General features: G+C 41.6%; 1 protein-coding gene across 2 annotated transcripts in view; it reads left to right on the forward strand.

The window, feature by feature from the left end:
• Positions 1-10793: 10793 nt before the first annotated feature.
• The window catches only part of LOC149299824 (SLIT-ROBO Rho GTPase-activating protein 1-like), an 88118-nt gene continuing 76426 nt past the window's right edge, over positions 10794-22485 (forward strand). For both annotated transcript variants that reach the window (XM_089486247.1, XM_089486248.1), the window contains exon 1: positions 10794-10860. In XM_089486247.1, coding sequence (XP_089342373.1) covers positions 10794-10860 — 67 coding nt within the window. The remainder of the gene's footprint in view (positions 10861-22485) is intronic.

Genomic DNA, 22485 nt, shown 5'->3' on the forward strand with positions numbered 1-22485 from the left:
TTTGGACATCTTTGAACCAGGTCAATTTCAATTTACCCCATCAAACCATTATAAAAAAAAAAAAAACAGAGAACCTATATGTATTTTAAATGTTGGTATTTTAACTCTTTCCATGTGCTAATTCTACCACCAGCCTACAATGTAGTAGTATTTTTCATACACATTGTGCTTCAGGTATTAAATTACAGCTTCTAGTATATGTCAGTGCCAAACAACACCTAAATATGTGTTCCAAAACAGCTCCTGAGTACAGTGTTACCACCCATACATATGTTGTCCAGTTGTCAGGGATAAAACTTGGGACATGAACAATTCCATTTTTCAAACTGGAATTTTGACACCTTTGAACTTGGCCTATTCAGTTTACCCCGTCAAGCCATAGATTTTTGAAAAGTAGACACCTCAAATTTCAAATGCTGGTATTTTAACACTTTACATGCCAAGATTTTGGGGAAGATACAGTGCTGATTTTAGGACTTGCTCATAAAACTAAGCATTTTATTTTTTATTTTGTTTTACATTTTTTGGAACTGGATGATTCCCCTAATAGTGACAACAGGATAATTATTTGTGTATGTTACTTTTTTATATATATATATATATATGGAGCAATCCCACGGGCCCCTGGAGCAGCTTTTGGAGTTGCTGAATGCTTGTTTAACCAACAGTCCTCAAAAGAATGCATTTCAATTACATGCCTAGCACATCAATTGTCAAGGGGTTAATGTATCTAATGATATAAAGTGTAATACAAAGCTAAATTCAAGTTGTAGGATGATCCTTAAATTCAGGGTTTGCCAAGCTATCTAAATTAGCATCTGGTAACGAAATAGCTTTGGGAGCTAATTCCTAGGGAAAGCATACTTAAAAGTACTAGCCACCAACAATTCTAATCCCTGTTTCGCGCAGAGCCCTACTTACCCCGCATATTGGTAATTTAGACTGTCCTTAAACCTTTCTCTAGAACAGGCTGAAACAATCTGTTTCTCTCTCTCAATAAATCTATAGGCATGAACAGGATAAACAAGTAGGATTGACTAAAACTTTGGTCATAGGTAGTTTGGCGGTGGTTTTAAAGGGAAACCCAGGGTTCAAACTCTGCCCTACCTTGTTACGTCAGATGCTTTGCTGATTGGTTTAGCAGAAGGCGAGCCTAGTCCTGTTTGACCATGGGAGGCGATCCACTAACTGTGGTGACAAGTAGAATAGACAGTGAATAGATATCAAGACCTACAAAAGGCCAATCCAAAGTATGTCAAAGGTCAATACAACAGGTGGCAGACAGACAATAAATCCAATGCAGGCAAAGGGGCCTAGAGGACAGTAGGACAAAAGGGACGCAGGCAAAAGAGTAATCTAAAGAGTTAGATCATAATATTGTTTGATATACAAATTATGAGTATTTATACAATAAACATTTCTTAATGTGACCACGTGTAGTCACGTTTTGCGGAACCAAGGCTGTGAAGCAAATGCTCTCTCGGCAGATAAATCATTATGTCATTAAATTATGTGATAATTAATGTATTCAAAGGATTGTTTACACTTATAATATCAGATTAATTCCCACAATAGAAAATCAGAGATGTAACCCTATCTGCCTTATGGATCTAAAGCGTAAAGCGGATATTGCAGTGAGTGCCAAAAACAATACAGTTACTCCATCATACATACGTATACTTAATAGGAAACCATATGATGCTATCCAAGCGCTGACAAATTTAATATTAAATCCCTCCTAATATCTCGCTCCTTAAGGAAAGGAGTATACTTATCCCTCATTGAGACCATTCAGACAAATATTATGTATCTTGTAAATCCACCATGATACCCTCTGTAATCGTTTACAGTTCACATGACCTTCCCTCAGGGCCGGCCCTACAATGGAGCCGACTGGGGCAATTGCCCCAGGCGGCACTTCAGAAGGGGCGGCACTTTGCCGCCCCAAGCGTTTTTTTTTTGTTTTTTTTGAAGCGGAGGAGAGAGAGAGGGGCACCGAGTGGTTTTCGCTTACCCGCTCGGCGCCCCTCTCTCTCTCCGCTGCGGCGAGTTTCCCTGTTCGGTCTCGGTGCCGGCTTGTAATGCAGAGCGCCGGAAGTGACGTGAATTTCCGGCGCTCAGCATTACAAGCCGGCACCGTGGCAGCACAGGGAGACTCGCCGCAGGACTGTTTAAGGGTAAGTACCGGTGGGGGGGTAGATAATGCCGCCCCCCCGGCGTCGGCGGGGGGCGGCATTTTAAACTTCGCCCCAGGCGGCGTTAAGTCTTCGGCCGGCCCTGCCTTCCCTCAATCCCAAGTGACGGGAAATAGGTGTATCAATAATTCTTGTTTATTTAATATGCTCCACACATGTTTTTCCTACATATTGTAGACCACACAAACATAAATTGTTATTGTTAAAGTTGCATTCGCTGGCATTGTAGTAGCCCTAAGAAATTTACTGGCACTATATAATCAAAATGTAGTAATAAGTTCTTCATGAGCTCCCTAAGCAGAAATATTGTCCCACTGACCTAGTTGCAGAACTTCTAGAGATTAAATTATTGTGTTTTAAGGGGCCATGGAAAATGTATAGTGATCTTGACAAGAAAGGTTAGGTTATTATTGTATGGAACTGATCACTACCATATGAGGGCACTCTAACATTCAGAAAGCCTACACCCATTCTATCAACCATCAGTTTAATGCAAGTGAACCTATAAAGCATTTCTGTTTAAGTCATTTGAACCAATTGCTGATTGGGAATGATGCTAAGTTATTTGCAGAAAAAAGCTGATTAAGTGAAAGAATGTAGTTTAGAATATGTGAAAACACATCCTGTTAAAGAAAGCCAATTGATTAATCTAATTTCTTTAGATCCCCCTCTTTGACCGTCTTCTTTCTTGCTGTTCATATCTAGGAGTTTTGATTAATTTCGTATCTTTCATATTATTTCCTTTTAGCTGGATATTGTGAGTAATTATGCCCCTATCAGTTTGTACATGTTTCCTGCAATGATGTGTCAGATAATAGCTTTACTGTGTCATGGTTTAATATCTGAAAGTATGTATCACCATTGGATGGAAGAACAGAAAATGTGGGTGGTCATTGCCATGGAATGTCTGGCTTAGGGTTTATAATTATACTAGGCTGAAGCCATTTGAAATAAAAGGTATAAAAAAATCATATAGTAGAGAAGAGAACAGCCCTGAACTTTACATTCCATTATATCAGCATCACAGCAATTTATGGCCAATTTTATGCCCTTAATATTGTTAAAGAGGCCAAGTAGATATTCCATGAGTAATGTTGTGACTCAGACTTTGCCCACTCTTTATTCGTCCAGCTTTGTAATGCTTTTAGCTACTGAATATAAAGACCTGTTAATTCTACTGTTACTCTGAAAAGTAACATTAAAAAAGCGCAAGCTAAAATCGTTTCCTAAACATGCAACATGAACCAAACACGGGGCTTAATTGTTTAATATTCATCAAATATACGTCCTTGACCTAGTTTAAAGTTACAATGTTATACTGATATTGAAATATTACCAAATTGGTAAAACTGGAGCAAGCAGCAGGAATATTCCGTTAGTTACTAGTGAACTATTTTCACTTTTCCTAGACTATACTAAATGTGATATACATACAGTTTCTCAAAAAAGTGAGTACACCCCTCACATTTTTGTAAATATTTTATATTATCTTTTCATGTGACAACACTGAAGAAATGACACTCTGCTACAATGTAAAGTAGTGCGTGTACAGCTTGTATAACTGTGTAAATTTGCTGTCACCTCAAAATAACTCAACAAAGTTATTGTCTAAACCTTGGCAACAAAAGTGAGTACACCCCTAAGTTGAAAAGTCCAAATTGGGCCCACTTAGCCATTTTCCTTCCCCGGTGTCATGTGACTCAAGAAGGTTTGAGATGTAAATGGGGAGCAGGTGTATTACATTTAGTGTTATCGCTCTCACACTCTCTAATACTGGTCACTGGAAGTTCAACATGGCACCTCATGGCAAAGAACTCTCTGAGGATCTAAAAAAAGAATTGTTGCTCTACATAAAGATGGCCTTGGCTATAAAAAGATCCTGAAACTGAGCTGCAGCACGGTGGGCAAGACCATACAGCGGTTTCACAGGACACTCAGAACAGGCCTCGCCACGGTCGATCAAAGAAGTTGAGTGCACATGCTCAGCGTCATATCCAGAGGTTGTCTTTGGGAAATAGACGTATGAGTGCTGCCAGCATTGCTGCTGGGGGGTCAGCATGTAAGTGCTCAGACCATATTCCGCACACTGCATCAAATTGGTCTGTATGGCTGTCGTCCTAGATGCACAAGAAAGCCCGCAAACAGTTTGCTGAAGACAAGTAGACTAAGGACATGGATTACTGGAACCATGTCCTCTGGTCCAATGAGACCAAGATAAACTTATTTGGTTCAGATGGTGTCAAGTGTGTGTGGCGGCAACCAGGTGAGGAGTAAAAAGACAAGTCTGTCTTGCCTACAGTCAAGCATGGTGGTGGGAGTGTCATGGTCTGGGCCTGCATGAGTGCTAACAGGGAAAAGAAAAAATGTCGGTGCGCTAAGCTAGTCTCAGGCTCAAATAATACAAATGTATAATATGAGGCCTACCAAACAGTGTGCTTCTCACCCTAATTAAGTTGGCAACAAATATATAAACATAATATAAATGAGAGGTTTTGGTTATAAGAATTGGCCAACACATTCATCTGGTTTTGTTAGCAGTATAAACTGTGCCCACTATGTAGGAGGTGAGAGTAGGTTCCCACCCTATTGAGAGTGTGCCTTGACGTGGCGGGTGAGCTTAATTATGCTTTGGCCAATTCATATAACCAAAACCTCTCATTTATATTATGTTTATATATTTGTTGCCAACTTTATTAGGGTGAGAAGCGCAGACAGTATTTTGTTTTTTGTATACATTGTACAGCCAACACACTGTATTTGCAGCATGCTCACACTGTTTGGTAGGCCTCATATTATACATTTGTATTATTTGAGCCTGAGACTAGCTTAGCGCACCGACATTTTTTCTTTTCCCTGTTTGCGCATATTTGAGGTTGTTGGCTCCTCATCAGTCTGGTTGCAGCTTGCTGTCCAAGGGTTAAATGGGAGGAGGTTTAATTGCACCTCCCCCAACACATTAATCTGGTTTTGGTAGCAGTATAAACTGCTTTGTGTGCCCACTATGTAGGAGGTGAGAGTAGGTTCTCACCCTATTGAGAGTGTGCCTTGACGTGGCGGGTGAGCTTAGTTATGCTTTGGCCAATTCATATAACCAAAACCTCTCATTTGTATTATGTTTATATATTTGTTGCCAACTTTATTAGGGTGAGAAGCGCAGACAGTATTTTGTTTTTTGCCTGCATGAGTGCTGTCAGCACTGGGGAGCTACAGTTCATTGAGGGAACCATGAATGCCAACATGTACTGTGACATACTGAAGGAGAGCATGATCCCCTCCCTTCGGAGACTGGGGCACAGGGCAGTATTCCAACATGATAACAACCCCAAACACACCTCCAAGCAATGTTCCTTCTAATTTTTCTTAGGTGGTGTGCGCAGAAAATTTCTCTTGTGCAAAAATTTTCCCAGAGCCAAAATTTTGTGCGCACAATATGCTTCTGCAAATGGTGAAATTCCCACTGCATAGGTAAATTATGAGCGAATTACGAGCAGAGGTACGGTTTTTGTGAAAAACTGTTGTGCGCAGGGGCGTTCCTAGAGTATTTGGCACCTAGGGTGGATCTTGTATGTGGCACCCCCCCACACACACACTTTAAAACTGCATGGCTTTTATCGTTAGGCAAACATTGACAGGGGTACAGCATAACTGTTAACATCGTATACTGAGGCAAACATTGACGGTAGTACAGCATAACTGCTATCATTATATACTGAGGCAAACATTGACGGGGGTACAGCATAACACCTATCATTATATACTTAGGCACGCACTGGCGGTGGTACAGCCTAAAACCTATCACTATATACTAAGCAAACATTGATGTGGTGTAGGCCTACCACTTCAGTGTCTGGCTTAGTATATAGTAGGGATGCACCGAAATGAAAATGACCCCCACACCTTTAAAAACAAAAAAAAAACCACTTATTAAAGGTAAGTAACACACCAAAATCAATAAAAAAAAATCAATAACAATATTAATATAGCTATATGATTATTAACAGCAATCACCACACTCCTATCATGCCCAGGTACTAGCATGTACTGGTTGCCTGGGAATGATAGGAGTGTGAATGCTGTTAGCAATCATATATATATATATATATATATATATATATATATATATTGTTATTGAATTGTTCTGTCCAATTTTGGTGTGTTACTTACTTTTACTAAAAGTGTGGTTAACACACCAAAATTGGACAAAAAAAAAATGCCCTATGCCATGCTATGCCCCCCCTCACTTACACATCCATGCTATCACACACACACACACTCATTCACAAACATTCAGCATAAACTAATCTACTAACTAATTTTACTAATCTACTCTCACTGAATGTTTTCCTACCTTTCCTCTGTCACTTTTCCTCCTCTTCTTCCTCTTGGCTCTTCTTCTGTGTCCAGTCCTTCCGGTGCATTGATCCTGTCAAATCCCGACGCACAACATGAGTTGCCGTGCGCATCGCAAGGGAGCAGGATCGGAGGTCTGCATTAACAGACCTCCCACTCCCTTGATTGTTATTAAGCCAGTTAGAGGGAGATCCTTGATCTCCCCAACTGAGCCTGCTCTTCTACCGGCGGACATTACGGTCAGTCTCTGGAGGAGTGGTGGCACTCCCCTTATGAGCGGCACCCGGGGCGGACCGCCCCCCCGCTAGGTGCGCTACTGGTTGTCCGCACAATTTTCCGACGTGTGCACTCTCTCTAAAAGCTATGTGCGCGCGCAGAAGTGCACAGCTTAGAGGGAACAATGTCTTCAAGACGACTACTGCCTTGCGTAAAGGTGGTGGACTGGCAAAACATGTCTCCAGACTTAAACCCTATTGAGCATCTGTGGGGCAGAGTGTGAGAGAGTGTAAGTTAATATGGACTCGCGTTTTTTGTTTTCTTCCGATTCATGGTCGGTCTTGCTTCATTGTTAGGGCTTCGTAGGAATCGCTGAATTCTGTAAATTTGCACAAATCCAAATGCACAATTATAGTATACACACAAACACACTGACTCTGACACTACAGTATGAAAGCACTCTACTACTCCCCCTCTCTCTCTCTCCCCGTCTCACCTCATGGAGACCAGCCACGCCACCTCCAGCCGTGGCTGGTCTCCACAATGGGACATGACAGTTTGACATGACAGTTTGTGGCACAACAATGCAACATCTCGATTCACATATACACTCTAATCTTGTATGATATTCACTGGGTCATTCATAAAAAAAATCTAAAATGAAATGTGCTATATCCTACTATAGATGGAATTAACTACATTCCTTTCAACATGCTGGATATATTTGTACTGCATGATAGCCAACTAGTAATTAGTGGGTACAATAGATATACTAATGAAAAGCTTGCAAATATTACTGTGTGATCTAGTAATTATATCTACTGTACTCGTCATTGCTTATTACCAATTAGACTCAGATTCTTTTGATTGTATTAATACTCGTCAAGGCACCGACTAATTAGTAATTAGTAACACTGATGAAGCTTTTTAACACAGCAAAACTTCAAAAGGTTCTTTATGATTTAAGGTAGCTTCACTGTGGATCTCAAATGGTTCTGTAAGACAGCTGGCTGGATACCAGAAAATTTCCCAGTGGGCGGCCTGCCCTGGGCCTGGTCTTGAGGCTGTTCATCCAGAGTCGGACGTCCTGACTGGTAGGTGGACAATTGATCGGGGTGGCCCGACGCACCCACTTTACTACCATACATGTGCGTATATATATATATATATATATATATATATATATAAATACAGTCACTCTACCACCATACACTTACACATATTTACAGTATCGCTCACATTTTTGTAAATTTTTTATTATATATTTTCATGTGACAACACTGAAGAAATGACACTCTGCTACAATGTAAAGTAGTGTGTGTACAGCCTGTATAACAGTGTAAATTTGCTGTCCCCTCAAATTAACTCAACATACAGTCATTAATGTCTAAACCTTGGCAAAAAAGTGAGTACACCCCTAAGTGGAAATGTCCAAATTTGGCCCAATTAGCTGGTGTTCATGTGACTCGTTAGTGTTACAAGGTCTCAGGTGTGAATGGGGAGCAGGTGTGTTAAATTTGAACACGAAACAATCATTCACACCCTGGCCAAAGACCCACAGAGGGGTTTGATGTTCTTGGTTCTGCTCCGTAAAGGGGAACTTCTTAAGTCTTTAAGGAAAGGCAGGAGCCCGCAAGGACAACCTGCCTCCCTTACCAAAAGAGCCAAATCTTCAGGCTTCACTGTGGTCAAAACATGCATTAAAAAGGGATAAACAAGCCTAGTGTTTATTAGCTTCTACATATTGGTATTGAGTGATCAGTACCTCAAAAAACATACTGCTTAGCAGAGAAATATAGGTTATGGTAGTGTTAGGGATAAGATCAGGTTCAGGCCAACTCCCAGCTAAAACTTAGCACTCCCTTATGTAAAGAAACATATATAGGAGAAATTAGTGGGCGTTTTACAGCCAAAACTAAATCTTACTGAAATCATTCCTGTCACATGACTAAAAGGTGATTCCTGTGCAGGTAAGTTGTTTAATCTCCATAGCAACCAAAGGAATGTTGGTGGTGACAGGTTGATAACACTACTTTTTAAAAGTCAAAATTGGTGGCCTGCGTACTGATTAGTTTACATAGAACAGAATTTCAAAGGTGGGCACGGGATACAGTGCGTGTATAATATCTGCTGCTTGTAAATTGTTGCTGCCCTTTTTAATTTTTTTGTTTGTTTCAGGCCTCCCAGGACACACTTCATGATACTCTGCTATTTGTCCAATCAAGGTCTGCGGTTTGTGCGTCCACAATGGGATGAATAGAATCCAGCATTGCTGATGATTGCAGGGCACCATGCAGGTGGTCCTGGCACTTCAAGATGGTGGACGCCTGACGACATCAGTTTGGCCGACAGTTGGATATACACAGCTGCACGCTACTTTTTATCTGCTGATGTAGCAAGTGGACTGGCTTATCCAGCTGCTGGTGATGCTGTTGGTCAGCAGCCCACTGGGCATTTACCCTGTGTGCCAGATGGCCAGTCTGGGCCTGTTCTGCCAGTGTCCTGCTGCCAACATACAGCAATATTTACTTTTAGTACCTTATGTTTATATGGTGTCCATAAACTTGCACTCAGCCTGCATCACACCTGATTTACATCCCTGAAACTCCAGGCTACCTATCTCCAAAATTCTATAATCTATTGTTATAATGAAGGCCGGGACTATTTAGCGCCCCCTCCCAGTTTAAAAACAATCTATATTTTAGCTGTATAGTAACATGGTTCGCACTTCACTGGGCAGGCGTTTTATTCAATACACAAGATTTGCTCTGGGCTCTTATATGTTCATTTGCAACACATTATTGTGAACAAAAGCCCTAGGTTGCATGGACAGCACGCTGCAGCTGACCAGGAGTCACCCGCCTGTGTGTGTAAACTTCCTTATTCCACGGGGACACCCGGGTCTCAGCGGACTGCGCTCGTGGCAGTTATCTCCCAGCCCCACGCGCATTAATCAATGAGCGGTGCTGTGTGCAGACCCCGGCACATAGTGAGAGCGCTCGCTATCAATCAGCGCCGTGCCACTACATTACGGCAGGGACCCCGCTTGGCAACCGGCGTTTCATTGCTCCGCTGGCAACAAGAACGCAAAATCTAGCTTCTCGATTGGTCCGCCACAGCTGTCAGTCACAAGTAGCATGGGTCGGCTGCTCTGTGTGTATGAAGGAGGCGGGCAGTGGGAGGCCCCTGGTCCGCCCTTTCCCTCCCTGCCGTGTCTCGCAAGGTCTGGCTGCGCAGTGCTGTGCAGCGAGTACGAAGGGGGTGATAAAGCGGCGCAACGGGGGTTAGTGTCTGTTCTGTAGTGCCTGACTATCGCTCCGCAGCAGGGTGCTGGTAATGCCTGATTTGCCCCCGAGACTACTGATTCCTACAGCCGGTTTAGCTGGTGACATCCTGCTCTGCAGCTCCCACTCGGGTGTACTCCCGAATCCCTCTATTTCCCCCTACCGAATCACGGAGGAGAGGTGGCTGTGATCGCACGGTGAGGCTGCACCCCCTGATCCCCCCCCGGAGAGCCGGCTGGTGTTTCTGTTCCTGCCGTTCGTTGTGCTCTTAGTCTGCCGGCCGCTGCTCCCTCGTTCATTGGGACGTTGTCGTCTGCTGGCCCCGGACATAGACCCCGCACCCGTCTGCCTCGTTAAGCCGAATCAAGCCCTTTCCCTGACTGACCCTGTGCTCGTTCCGTGGCTCTGTGGATCGGGACTCGTTTCCTTTGTCTGCCGTCCCTTTGCCTGGAAAGGGTGGTGCTCTCTCATTCCTTTCCAGGTTCTTTCCCTTTTTTTTTGCACCCTCATTTACTCCGAATTCCCCTGGGAATTACCCCGTGGCCGTCTCTTTCTGGCTTTCTATGATGGCTTCTTTATTGACCCATATCCCCGGCGCCCTGCACACCCCAGCAGAGTGATCACTCATCGTGAAGACAACGTGCTGCTGATCCTGGGCAGGGATTAAAAGTTTTAGCTGTGAGCAAAAAAAAAGAAAAGGGGGGGAAAAAAAAACGGGGCATCTGGGCTTTAGGACAACTCCTGGAAAATGTCGACTCCCAACAGGTTCAAGAAAGACAAAGAAATCATAGCAGAATACGAGAGCCAAGTGAAAGGTAAGTCTGCATTCCGACTGGCATCCACCTTAAGGTGGCATCAGTGCTTATCGGGGGTGCTTGTGGATGTTGGTGGGATGGGTCATTTAATAAAGTTTTTTTTTTTTTTTGTCTGGGTACAACAATAGTAATATTGTTCTGTAAGTTGTTATAAATAAAGATTGATAATTTAAGAGCCATAGTTTTTTTTAAAAAAAATTTTTTATGTACAATGCATAACATACACAATTGCAAAATTGCTATGAATCAAACTTATTTCCTTTTTTTCCAATCATCCGAGAGATTTGACTGTTTTGGGTTTTTTTTAATAAGATTTTGTTTCTTTGAGGCTGTCTGTAAAATCCTGGTTCGTTACGTACACCGCCAGATTCTAAAGAATTTCCTTCCTCTTTGCTCCCAAATTTAACAGCTAGCAGAAGCAGACAAAGGGAACACAATGAACAATTAATATCAGATGGCACAGGAGAGGTGTAGTCGTGCTGTGAGAACGGTGACACAACACAAAGAGTGTTATCCACAATCCTACCTGTAGGTGTATCCCAGTACAGGCCCGGGTGACACTGGAGAGCCACTGGGCTGGCACACAGCCTTATGTTTGTATATCGCTTCATTAACTAAAACTGCTCAACATATTGACTCAAGACCCATCACTAATGAATGAAAAGTGACTCGCATTCTACTCCGTGTTGGCTCACATATTGGTATTTTTTATTAGAAACAGTAATGGTGAGTTTATACGTTATTCTAGATTTCGATTTGTATTGATACAAATTGGTGTCCGTCGTGCCCAAATTAATTAAATTTTCAAACCGAATGCGTTGCTTCCTTTGGCCAAACGATGCTCAATATTTCATTACGCCATTCCTAAATGCACAGCGGACTGAATTTGCAATCTATGAAGTCCCTGCATACATATAATATTAATGTGCGTAACGATTCCATTCGGTCAAAATGATTCTTGGATTTTTGACAAAAGGTCATTTGGACTAGAAGATTCTTCATTACAGAAAAACTCTCTGGTGAATGGCAAAGACTTGACTTGGATCCCAATGTGAGGGCTTATTGTTACTGAAAGATCCTGCAGACCTGCTCCATATTCTGGGGAAACTTTGTACACATACTTGAAGACAAATGATCTCCGAGTTCCTTCACAAATTCTAATACATTCCCTCCTACTCATCTTTTGATGTTGGAGCTTTCAAAACATTTGACTGCTCTTTCTGAGTTCATGTGGCATGGTACCAGGAGATGTTCTAGGCTAGTAGTACTTGCTTTGATCTGTAGGTGTGTATATGACGATCTGCTCTAGAGACCTGGTAACTCCACAAATGGTTAATAAACTAACCGTAAATAAACACGTCAAAAATATTTTCTTTATAAGCTGGGATCCCTAAATATTTACAGATTTATTTAGTTCACAAATAGTTTTTTTTTTTGTTTGTTTTTTTTTGCTTTTGTCGTATAAACAAAGCACTTGAAACGTATTTGGCTTTAAAAAGGCTGCCTGTGAAAGCCGGGTTGTTAAGTGCATGCTGGCAAGAGAGTGATTTAAAGGGGCACCATCCTCTAAACATGAAACGATCATATTTATCCAGTTCTGTGATTGTGGAGTTATTTTGTTCCCTATGCCTTAGTTGATGGAACATTATCAACAGTGCATACATTCAAAAGGTATGATAAACTAGAATAAGACCCATGAGCCCATATATATGGTAAGGAAAAGAGCCCTGCTTACAATCTAGGGGACCGTAAATATGTTTTAATAAAGCACAAGTTTGCTTGCTCATTTCAAACATTTCAGGTATTGTAGATAACTTCCTGCAAGGGAAAGCATATAATGGTGTCTTAAGCAGGGTGCACCAAGAAGAAAACCTATATTTTGCTTGCAAATGTGTCTTCGCATTACACCCGGTATTCGATAGCGTTGCAATGTGGTACCCCCATGTTTTGTGTGTACACATCTTCAGCATGTCCGTGACTATTCGGTGGCTCTGGCTTGCTTGACTAGAGCATACGATTGTTACATGTTCTAATTTTACAAATTCTAAGCACATGGAGGCCGTTCTCCGTTCTGTCTCCTAGTCTAATGTTAGGTAGCATTGGCAAAACGTGTCAGTCCGCCATTGTTAAGGCCCTAGAATTTTCAGTTTTATCTCCGTTCCCAATGTCTCATTTTCCTTTTTTTTTTTTTTTTTTTTTGTATGGCTTTTAAATTATCGTAACAGGTGTGTTTTATGTGTCTAAAACCAAATTGTCTTTTCTATGGTGTGTTTTGTATGTCCATTGTTCAGCAGATAAACGGTGTATGTTATCTAGGAGAGCATATACATTTAATGGCAGGAACCGTTCTGCTTGCCCCTCAACAACTCCAGTTTATGAAATACAGCATAACCAACGCATTGTTACCAAATGTACAGATCGGTATTGTATTCTGCTAGCACAATGCATACTTGTCATCTCCACGTTGCTCATGACATGCACGTTTTAGTTTGTATCCAGGTAGACCTGTTCCTTAGAGAATGAAATTTAATTTGGCCTACATTGTATGCTAGAAAAGTAATTGGTGGGGGGGTAGGGAGGACACAATGAAGGTTGCATTCTGCTGATGCGTTTTGAATCCAGAGACACCGATATAGGACTCAAGAATTGTGTAAAAGTAGATTTTTATCATTAATCGTTATTGCTTTAGAAAACTGCCTGTACTGTGTCCAAGGGAAATATTCACTTAAAATGATCAAACATGAAATCCTCTAGTTTTAAGTTTTGCCCATCCGTTCATTGGGTAAGCAGTGACTTTTGTAAACCTTATGAAGGGCTGACTCCAGTAGTTTTATTCTGGAAGGAAAACTGAATAAGGCCAGCATAGTTGTTTAAATTGTTTAATCTTACAGCAGCCAACCCACACCACCACCCATGGTTGGGTTGCCAAATGTGCGGCTCCCATCAGGAGGGTTTTGGCTCTATTCAACCTTTCCCGCCTTTGTGAAACATGGGAACGGATAATGTAAATCGCTGACGATATTTTTGTCGTGGATATCTCAAGCTCATTAGGGTGTCATTGAACATTGGCATCTTCGTGAAGTCTCCCTTTCAACTTCTGCTAAAATGGCTAATATCATGTTGGACTTGGCCTTTGAATTTCGCCTACGTCACAAAGTTACCCAACGTTTGTAGGTTCGTGTGTTACGTTTTTACATTTCTGTAATTGTTGCAGGAATCCGGAGCGATGTGTGTCTTGTGTATTCAGCTTACTTGTACATTTTAAACACCTTTTTATAGTTACTCTGTTTTCATACCTCACTTTATACTAATTGTTTATAACTCCTGCTTTACAGATCTGGTATGTATGACCTTTATAACCAGGCAGATAATAAATGGTTATTGTATCATGTCGGTTTTATTTCAGTGCTGGTTCGCATGGCATGGTGCTTGTGCTGCATCACTTGGAAGTGACTCTTTCTCCGATCATTAGGAAATAGTTTCATGACTGTGTGAGTCAGTTGGGTGCAGTGCCGACCAAGATGCTTTTGTGGTCTGTCTCATTTATTACAACCACTAGTAGGTTTTGATGTGGCTCCCTGAAGGTGAATGAAAATAGAAAATCACCACAATGCAATGATACGATCCTCTTCGACAGTGAGCTGGCCATGTAGGAGATGACTGTTTTCACAGCACACGATTCTGGGGTAAGGGTAAAGGGGACAGGCCAACGTGACAGTTCTTCTTTTTTCTCTGTTATAGTCATCCCATGGGAATGAATGCCAAGCAGAAACTCAATTGACTTTAATATTTTCAAAGCACTCATTTCTTTTTCCAAATCATGGAGTACATACAAGTCTATAAACAACGGCTTATAATTAATTTCTGCGTTTCTAGTATCTTTTTAACTGTTACTGGCCTAATATAACAGTACAGAGTGTTCTAGCGTGTGAGCACAGATAAACAGATGTGTTTCCATTTTTTTTTAGTATTTAGCTATATGTGTAGAAGATAACATTCTGTTGGGAAGGTGGTAAGAATTGTGAACACGTGGCTCATAGATCATCAACGTACAGTACTGTATGTTATCATACCAGATATGTCACCATATTTCCACTGCAACAGAGCCAATTATAAGGTGTCAGGAAAAGCCTCGGAATGCAGGAGCTGGTAGTTTCACTCCCATTATCTCAGTCAGCCACTGGCAAACAGTATCCAAATCTCAGAAAACTGCTCATTCTTTGCCTGATTGCCCCCCCCCCACACGCACACGCTTTGCATAGCAGACATGCTAAACCAGAACTGGCATTCAGTGCCTTTGCTTCAGCATGTGGCAAGGAGCTTGTGTCTAGCATATATCGCTGCCAGTGAGTTATTTTCTGGTAGGATAGCTCCAAGTGTTTATCATATGTTAATTGTGTGCTCCTTTGTGTCGCTGGCGTGGTTTGTGCTTCGTGAAGTCTGTGCTGTTGAGGCATATGCGGAGAGTTATCTTGCTTTGGCTGTGCCCTTATTACTACTTGATACTGTAGTGTAGACAAAATGTCTTGCCATTGGTACATTAGTGGAGGCATAATTCAGACGTGCATTTATTCTATTTACTTTTAATGCGCCTACATGGACGCAACACGTTCTTCAATACAATATACACTCCAAATAAATGCTCAGCACTCCCCAAGTGGCTTGACAAACACTTTCGGTGAGTTGAAGATCCTATCGTTTGTGGCTTAACGTGTAGGAGTGATGACCAATGTCATGACGGAAGTTTTGTATTGCTTTGTCAGGTTCTATTGGACCCTGGTCAACTGATCAAGACTTAGGTGCTAGCAGTTGACTCTGATGACAGAGGCTGCAGCATACCCTCCTGCAGTGCAGAACCTCTGGAGCCCTGCAGAAAGCAGTTTTTAAATCATAACATTTTAAGTGGTTGGGGTGGCAGGGGCAAGGAGAGCATATACATACAGATGTCGCTTTGAATGACAGATCTGCTGTAAAGAAAGGAAGCACATACCTTCTCATTTGTCACCTATGTTTTTGTTGGTGTTTCAAGGCCATTCTCAATGCTCATGGGTGTGCTTTAGCCAGTACGAATGTATATTAGTGCAATACGGCAACCATGGCGTAATGAGTTGGGATATACCGTATTTGTATTGCTATACAGTATCCACCGAATCATCACTACCAATTACTTAAAATTAGGGCTGTAAACGATTTTCATTATCGATTATAAAAAGAGAGGTTTTTTTCAGAGCAAATGCTCTGAAAAACTCCTCTCCTTATATAATCCGACCTCAAAGAGAGATCGGATTATAACACTAGAACTCAGATCCCCCGCAACGCTGCAGGGGACCTGGATTCCCCTCACTGTCGGCCGGTCTCTCACTTCCGTCTCTCTCCCCCTCCCATACACCCCTCTGACTCCTCCCCCCCCTCCCATACACTGCTCTGCCTCTCTCCCGACTTCCTGGTGTTTTGTGAACCTCCGTTGCTGACAGGCACTTTCACTGCAGCTTCATAGAAGCCTCAGCGTAAGTGAAGGTGAGTAACGGAGGCTGTCTGTGCGCATCGTGCAGACCCCCACCGGCTGACAGAGAATCGAGGTCTCCTGCAGAGGATCCTCCTCTCTGTCAGCCGGTGGGGGTCTGCATCGCACAGACAGCCTTCGTTACTGCCCTTCACTTACGCTGAGGCTTCTATGAAGCTGCAGTGAAAGTGCCTGTCAGCAACGGAGGTTCACAAAACACCAGGGAGTCGGGAGAGAGGCAGAGTGGTGTATGGGAGGGGGGAGGAGTCAGAGGGGTGTATGGGAGCCACCCTCCCATACACCACTCTGGCTCCTCCCCCTCCCATACGCCACTCTGCCTCTCTACCCGGCACCCTGGTGTCTTGTGAACCTCCGTTGCTGACAGGAGGCAGAGTGGAGTATGGGAGTGGGGGGAGGCAGAGTGGAGTATGGGGGGTATAATGAATTTCAGGGTAGCAGAGTGGTGTACGGGGGTGTAATGAATTTCAGGGAGGCAGAATGGCATATCTGGGGGAGTTAGAGTGGTGTATAGGGGGTAAAATGTATTTCAGTGTGGCATATCTGGGGAAGGCAGAGTGGTGAATCAGGGAGTATAATGAATTTCAGGGTGGTGCAGGGCATTTATGGGGAGCAGAGTAGCATATCGGGGTGCACAGTGGCATATAGGGAGGTATAAGGCATAAATGGGGGCGAGTGGCATATTGGAAGTTATAAGGCATATAGGGGGTATAAGGCATATCGATATTAGGCATATCAGGGGGGCATAAGACATATCTGGGGATAAAAGGTACATCAGGGGGCTCAGTTGCATATCACTGGCATATAAGGAGTATAAGGCATATCGAGGGCACAGTGGAATCTCTGGCATATAGGAGATATAAGGCATATATGGGGCATAACTGGGGGCAGTTTGGTAAATAAAAGAAAATATAAACAAGGCTTTTTTCTCAGTTTTTATTAAATATGAAAAATAGTTAACATATGAATTAATATTTACTAATAACTTTGTATTAAAACCTAGTTTGAGAGACAGTGTTTGGGTTCTTGTAGCTTTTATTATTATGTCAGTAAAATAAGAAGGTGAATAGAGAGAGGCCATTGCAATAAAGAGATGAAAGTGTAAATTTAAAAAAAATTGCATTTTTTATCTGATTAATCGGCCAACTAATCGATTATTAAAAATAATTTATTGAAAAGATCCCGTTAATTGTGAGTGTCTGCCTGATCTGTGTACCCAGTATAACCGAAGTGCTAAATTATACCTGTTATCCCCTTTGTAACAGTTTTTTTGTTTTGTTTTTTTTTTTTAGTTTAAGCTCAATAAAAGTGACTGCGCTGGTTGCTTTCTTGGTGGGTTTTTTTATTTTATTTTTTTTTACATACCCCAAAAATGTTCTCTTACAAGTCCTTGGGAAAACCTGTCTCAAACCAATCCAAAATTAGTCATCTGCACAAGTTCTCACGACTGCTTATTCTCGGGATTTAAACAATGTGATGTGATTAAAACTAATTGCGCCATTCTGCTTAACGTATGCTACGCTTTTTTTCTCAAGTGCCATATAATTTTAGCTTTTGCAAATAAAAATGCATTGATTTAAAGCTACAGCCTCGGATAGACAATTATACCATTTGTGCAGCCCAGTGGGGAACGTTTTTATGTTTTGCCTTAGAAACCATGGGTTTCTTACTTTTTAAAATGAAGCACCACGTTCTGGATGTACCAGCATAAATTAATCTTTAACTCTTTATGCTATGATTTAGGTTCTAGATGCAAAAAAATCATGTGCCTTAATATTGTTTGTGTGTGTGTATATATAAATACAATTTAATGGTTACAATATTCTCGTATCAAAGTAAACATAGATTACTCATCTTTGTGATGTTCAAAATTCTGTGGGCTTGGATTTATGCTCATATGGTTCATGGGGGTGGAAGTTTCGTTATATTGTATTAAGTTAGGGTTGTTTATCAGCACCGATTAGCAGCAGGAGAGCATTAAATTGTGTGTGATTGGTTGCACTTTATACTGAAGTGCCTTTTCCAAAATTAAATTCTTATTGTCCACTCGAAACTGAATCATATAGTAATACTCCAAATAAAGTAATACTCCAACACTGGCCATGCAAATGTGTGATATCATAAAGATGGCGGTGGTTATGGACAATGAATGAAGGGAAAGACTGTTCCAATGCGTCTGGTAGGCCGACTATTGTTACAACCCCTGGAACGCTCTCTCTAGCACTTTACAGCATTTCATTTTATGAAGTAGATGACAGTAAGCAGCCTTCATGTCTGTGCAGCGCCATCTGCACACCCATGAATCTAATCTATTTTTTGATGTTCCAAAGCATGATTGATGTTTTCTAGGCCGATATGTAATGACTCTGCCTCCAGGCTTTTCTTTTCCTAGTTCACATCAGAAAAATAAATATATCTTAAATCTAATTAGCATCTACCATTAAAGAATATGTTGTTATTCCTCAATTAAAGCAGCTACAAAGGTATTTTAAACCCTTTTAATGCCAGCTGGACATAATTAATATGTGGCACCAAAATGATATTTAGGAAGTATTTCACCAGTTTACACAAACGTTAATGATTTGCAATGTCCATCTGTTGTCACGTTTGTCACAAATGCGACAAAATACATTTTCCTTTGCATTCAGATGTATTGTGTTCTTGGCTTGTAAGAACGGGGAAAGGAGCCTGGCTTATGGAGAGCTGTGTGAAATGTTAGGCGTTTGTAGGGGCGCTTGGTGTATTTTTAGTAGACCATTGCTCTGAGCAGTTTGAAGGCTTGGCTTCCCTTACGGCGATGTGCTAAAGAGTCTTTACATTGCCAAGGTAATGCTTCTCAAAGCATTGGGCCGTATTGCTGTTTACACACGGGGTGAACAGTGATGCGTGGAATGGACCTCTGTTTAGACAGTTGTTTGTCTATTTTTAAGCACAAGGCTTTTGCTACTTCAGCTAGCCTAGTGCAATTTAGAAATGTCATCTGGCAGCTGCTCAAGTTGTCTTTAGCAAGGTTTCATCTCCTGGTCCTTTCGCTGGTTTTAACTTACTGGGAACTCGTGGCCCCCGGGTGATGAACTGTAATGCTTTCGGTGTTATTTTTATTTAATTGATTAGATTCCTTTCACATGAGTTTCCTTCACTCAGATCACCAATGCGTTTAACGGCAGCGGCCGCTTGCTCAAGACTGTGATCATTCAGTCTTTTGTGAATGGTTTTAATGTAGTGCACGTGCTTTGATTTGATTAGTTGGGCATGAAGTAAATATTTTAAGGGTTATTGTTCTGATTGAAAATTATTTTTTAGAATAGTAAAAGTAATTTTGTGTAGAGAAAGTAAAAGCGACCCGTAAACCGGGGAAGCAAAGCTTCACCCCGGAGGGTTGCCAGGTTTGCTTCCATATAGGCTGATCCTTGTCATGGCGTTGACTAACGTGATGGAGCTGACAACAACAGCTGGGTCCCTTAATACCATCCTCTGGAGCTGTCCATCTGACCTATTTTATCAGGGGATTGTGTGAAGGTGTAAAACTACTCCAAATATTGTATTGTAAAGTAAAACTTTCCAGATACTGGGCTACAACACCCACCCGTCGCTGATGGACAGCTTGTATCCAGCATGGCTGTGTTATTATTGCGTAATTGCAATAATGTTGTGGTATCACTAAAATAGATGTGGTTTCCTGTAATGGGTTACAATCTCTGTTTCAGTCTAATTCAGGCATTGTATAGGGGTGAGGCAGTGTGGCAAACATTCACAGCCTAGATGTCATGATCTATCCTAACCTTTTATTGAATTTTTTTTCCAGCAATTCACAAAAAATAATAATAATAAATATATATATATATATATATATACAAAATGAAATATAATCAAACGCCTTTGCATTTTTTTTCTTGTTCTTCTGCACTATGCTTATAGTCATCTCTTAGATCTTGCCATGTGAGTCTATTCTGATCATAGAGGCATTTGACGGCAGATACGAACCGTTCAGCCTGTCTAGTCGGCACATATTTCCTGATGTAAAGACTGGCACCTTCTTCCGTGGGCTCCCTTAGTCCTCTGAATGGTGGCATGTTCTTTCAAATGTGTTGTGACGCAAATGTTAACGGAGCTGTCTAGCACTTTAAGCAAATAAACCTTAGCAGAACTCTAATTTTATTATTTCATCTGATTGCATCAAAACCAAAAACCTTTAATAGCTATTTAGAGTTTATGGCAACAACCCATTACCAGCTACTTTTGTGTCTCATAACAACTAAGAATTTCCTAAAAGTTTTACCAAGGAGGCAAAATCCGACATGATTAAAGAGCTATTTCTGAGAAGGGTTTGGATCATTCCAAAATACAAGGAATGAGGTTCCTCATGCTGTATTTGAGTCATAAAACTGCTGGATTTTGAAACGTGAATGGGAGAGCACCTTTTTATCGTTTCACTGAAGGCAGATGCGTAATTAGCCTGTGGGGGAGGAAAGGAAGGCTAGATTGGGGGAGGATGTGCTTGGAAGGTGAAAAGGAAATAGTGGTTTAGTGTAAAAAGGCAACGTTGGATTACTCTATCCTTGTACTCATCACATGGATGCTGTAACTGCAGTGGGTTTTTTCAACTTCATGTGGTTATTTTAGAACACTTTTTTTGTTCTGCCTCAAAAAAAAAAACCATGCACTTTCTATGGTGACTTGTTTTAAAGCAATTTTAATACACAATCATCACAACTGTAGAACTGTATCACACTAGTAGGTATAATAAGTATATTGCACAGTGTAACATTCTGTTTTTTTCAGTTACCCAGAGCAGTTTAAGTTGTACTTCTGCCTGACACCGGCTCCCGGTGCTAATTCGATATACTTCTGCCAGGAAACAGGGGAGGAAACTGCTGAGCCCCTTTAGGGCTGTCTATCCTCAGCCGACGGTTTACCTTCTACAGAGTTCATTCTGTTCCAGTAATCCGACATGACAGCAGTGGAGAGAAAGTAGTGAAACATTTATGTGGTTCTAATAATGTTACTTTAGATAAATGTTTCCTTTTGTATACCTGCATTTTGACTTGGATCATCACTTGTTCTTTCATTAGGACAAGGACCAAGTGTTAGCTGAAAATCCTAGCCCTTTTGAAAGCTATTTGCTGTTGCCCTCAATATTGCTTTCCAGCATTCGTGGAAATGTTATGGCCAAGTATTTTTGCTTTCCTTCACTGAATCTTTGCAGTCTCAGCAGTATGCCGATCCAGTAACTTTCCCAGTGGCTTCCTTCTGATGTCATAGGTTCAGTGATGAACCAAGTCATTGTGTAATGCATCATGTCTGTGAGCATGCACTCCTGGCATTTAATATTAAATATATTGATGGTCCGTGCATACCGTGAGCATGTGAGCCAGGGTGACAATATCAGCAAGTCCAAGAAGCTTTGCCACTATTAATGATGTGTTATAGTAGCAGTCTCCAGTTACCATAAGGGTTTAAATACACTTTGAAGGTCCTTTTTTAAAATGAAACATGCCACAAACGTGGAGGACTGTGTGCAGGAAATATACTAATGCATGGCCTAGACGGCTTTTTGTGCAGCAGTCTAACATGTTTACGTGGCTTCTGTGTGCCCTTGCATTTAGATTACTCTATAGCCCTCAAAATACTTTTGGGTGCAGCCGGGAATTGAAGGTGTCTGGAGATGACAGAACTGTGATATTTATTTTGATTCTCCGGGGCCAGTTTCTCATCCATCTGTGAGGTGGTTTAATTTTTATTATCACCCATGGGGCCTGGCATGACACTTTACTGCGGGAGAGACCCAATGCATCTGCTTTCCTATCAGGATCAAGCTGCTGCTTTCCAGAAGAGCACATAGCGTCACTCATTGCCCTCATGTGTTTAATCCCTACACTCAAAATTAAAGAGCCGTTTTAAAGGGGCAATCAGTGAAACAAACTGTTTTGGTTTCCGGTGCCTGAGACTCGCTAGCCAGCTGCCTCCTGTGTGGTACTCGTGTGCGTGTTTCCCCCTCGTCGTTTTGACTTGCCATTTCATGAAAGCCTTTGAAATCGGCTAGGAAGTGAAGTCATAAATGCTGATGGGTTTAGCAAATGCGGTTAATGTTTCTCCTAAGACGT

This window comes from Sceloporus occidentalis, unplaced genomic scaffold (assembly GCF_023333645.1).
Source record: "Sceloporus occidentalis isolate IW3139 unplaced genomic scaffold, rSceOcc1.0.p SCAF_28, whole genome shotgun sequence".
Taxonomy (NCBI): domain Eukaryota; kingdom Metazoa; phylum Chordata; class Lepidosauria; order Squamata; family Phrynosomatidae; genus Sceloporus; species Sceloporus occidentalis.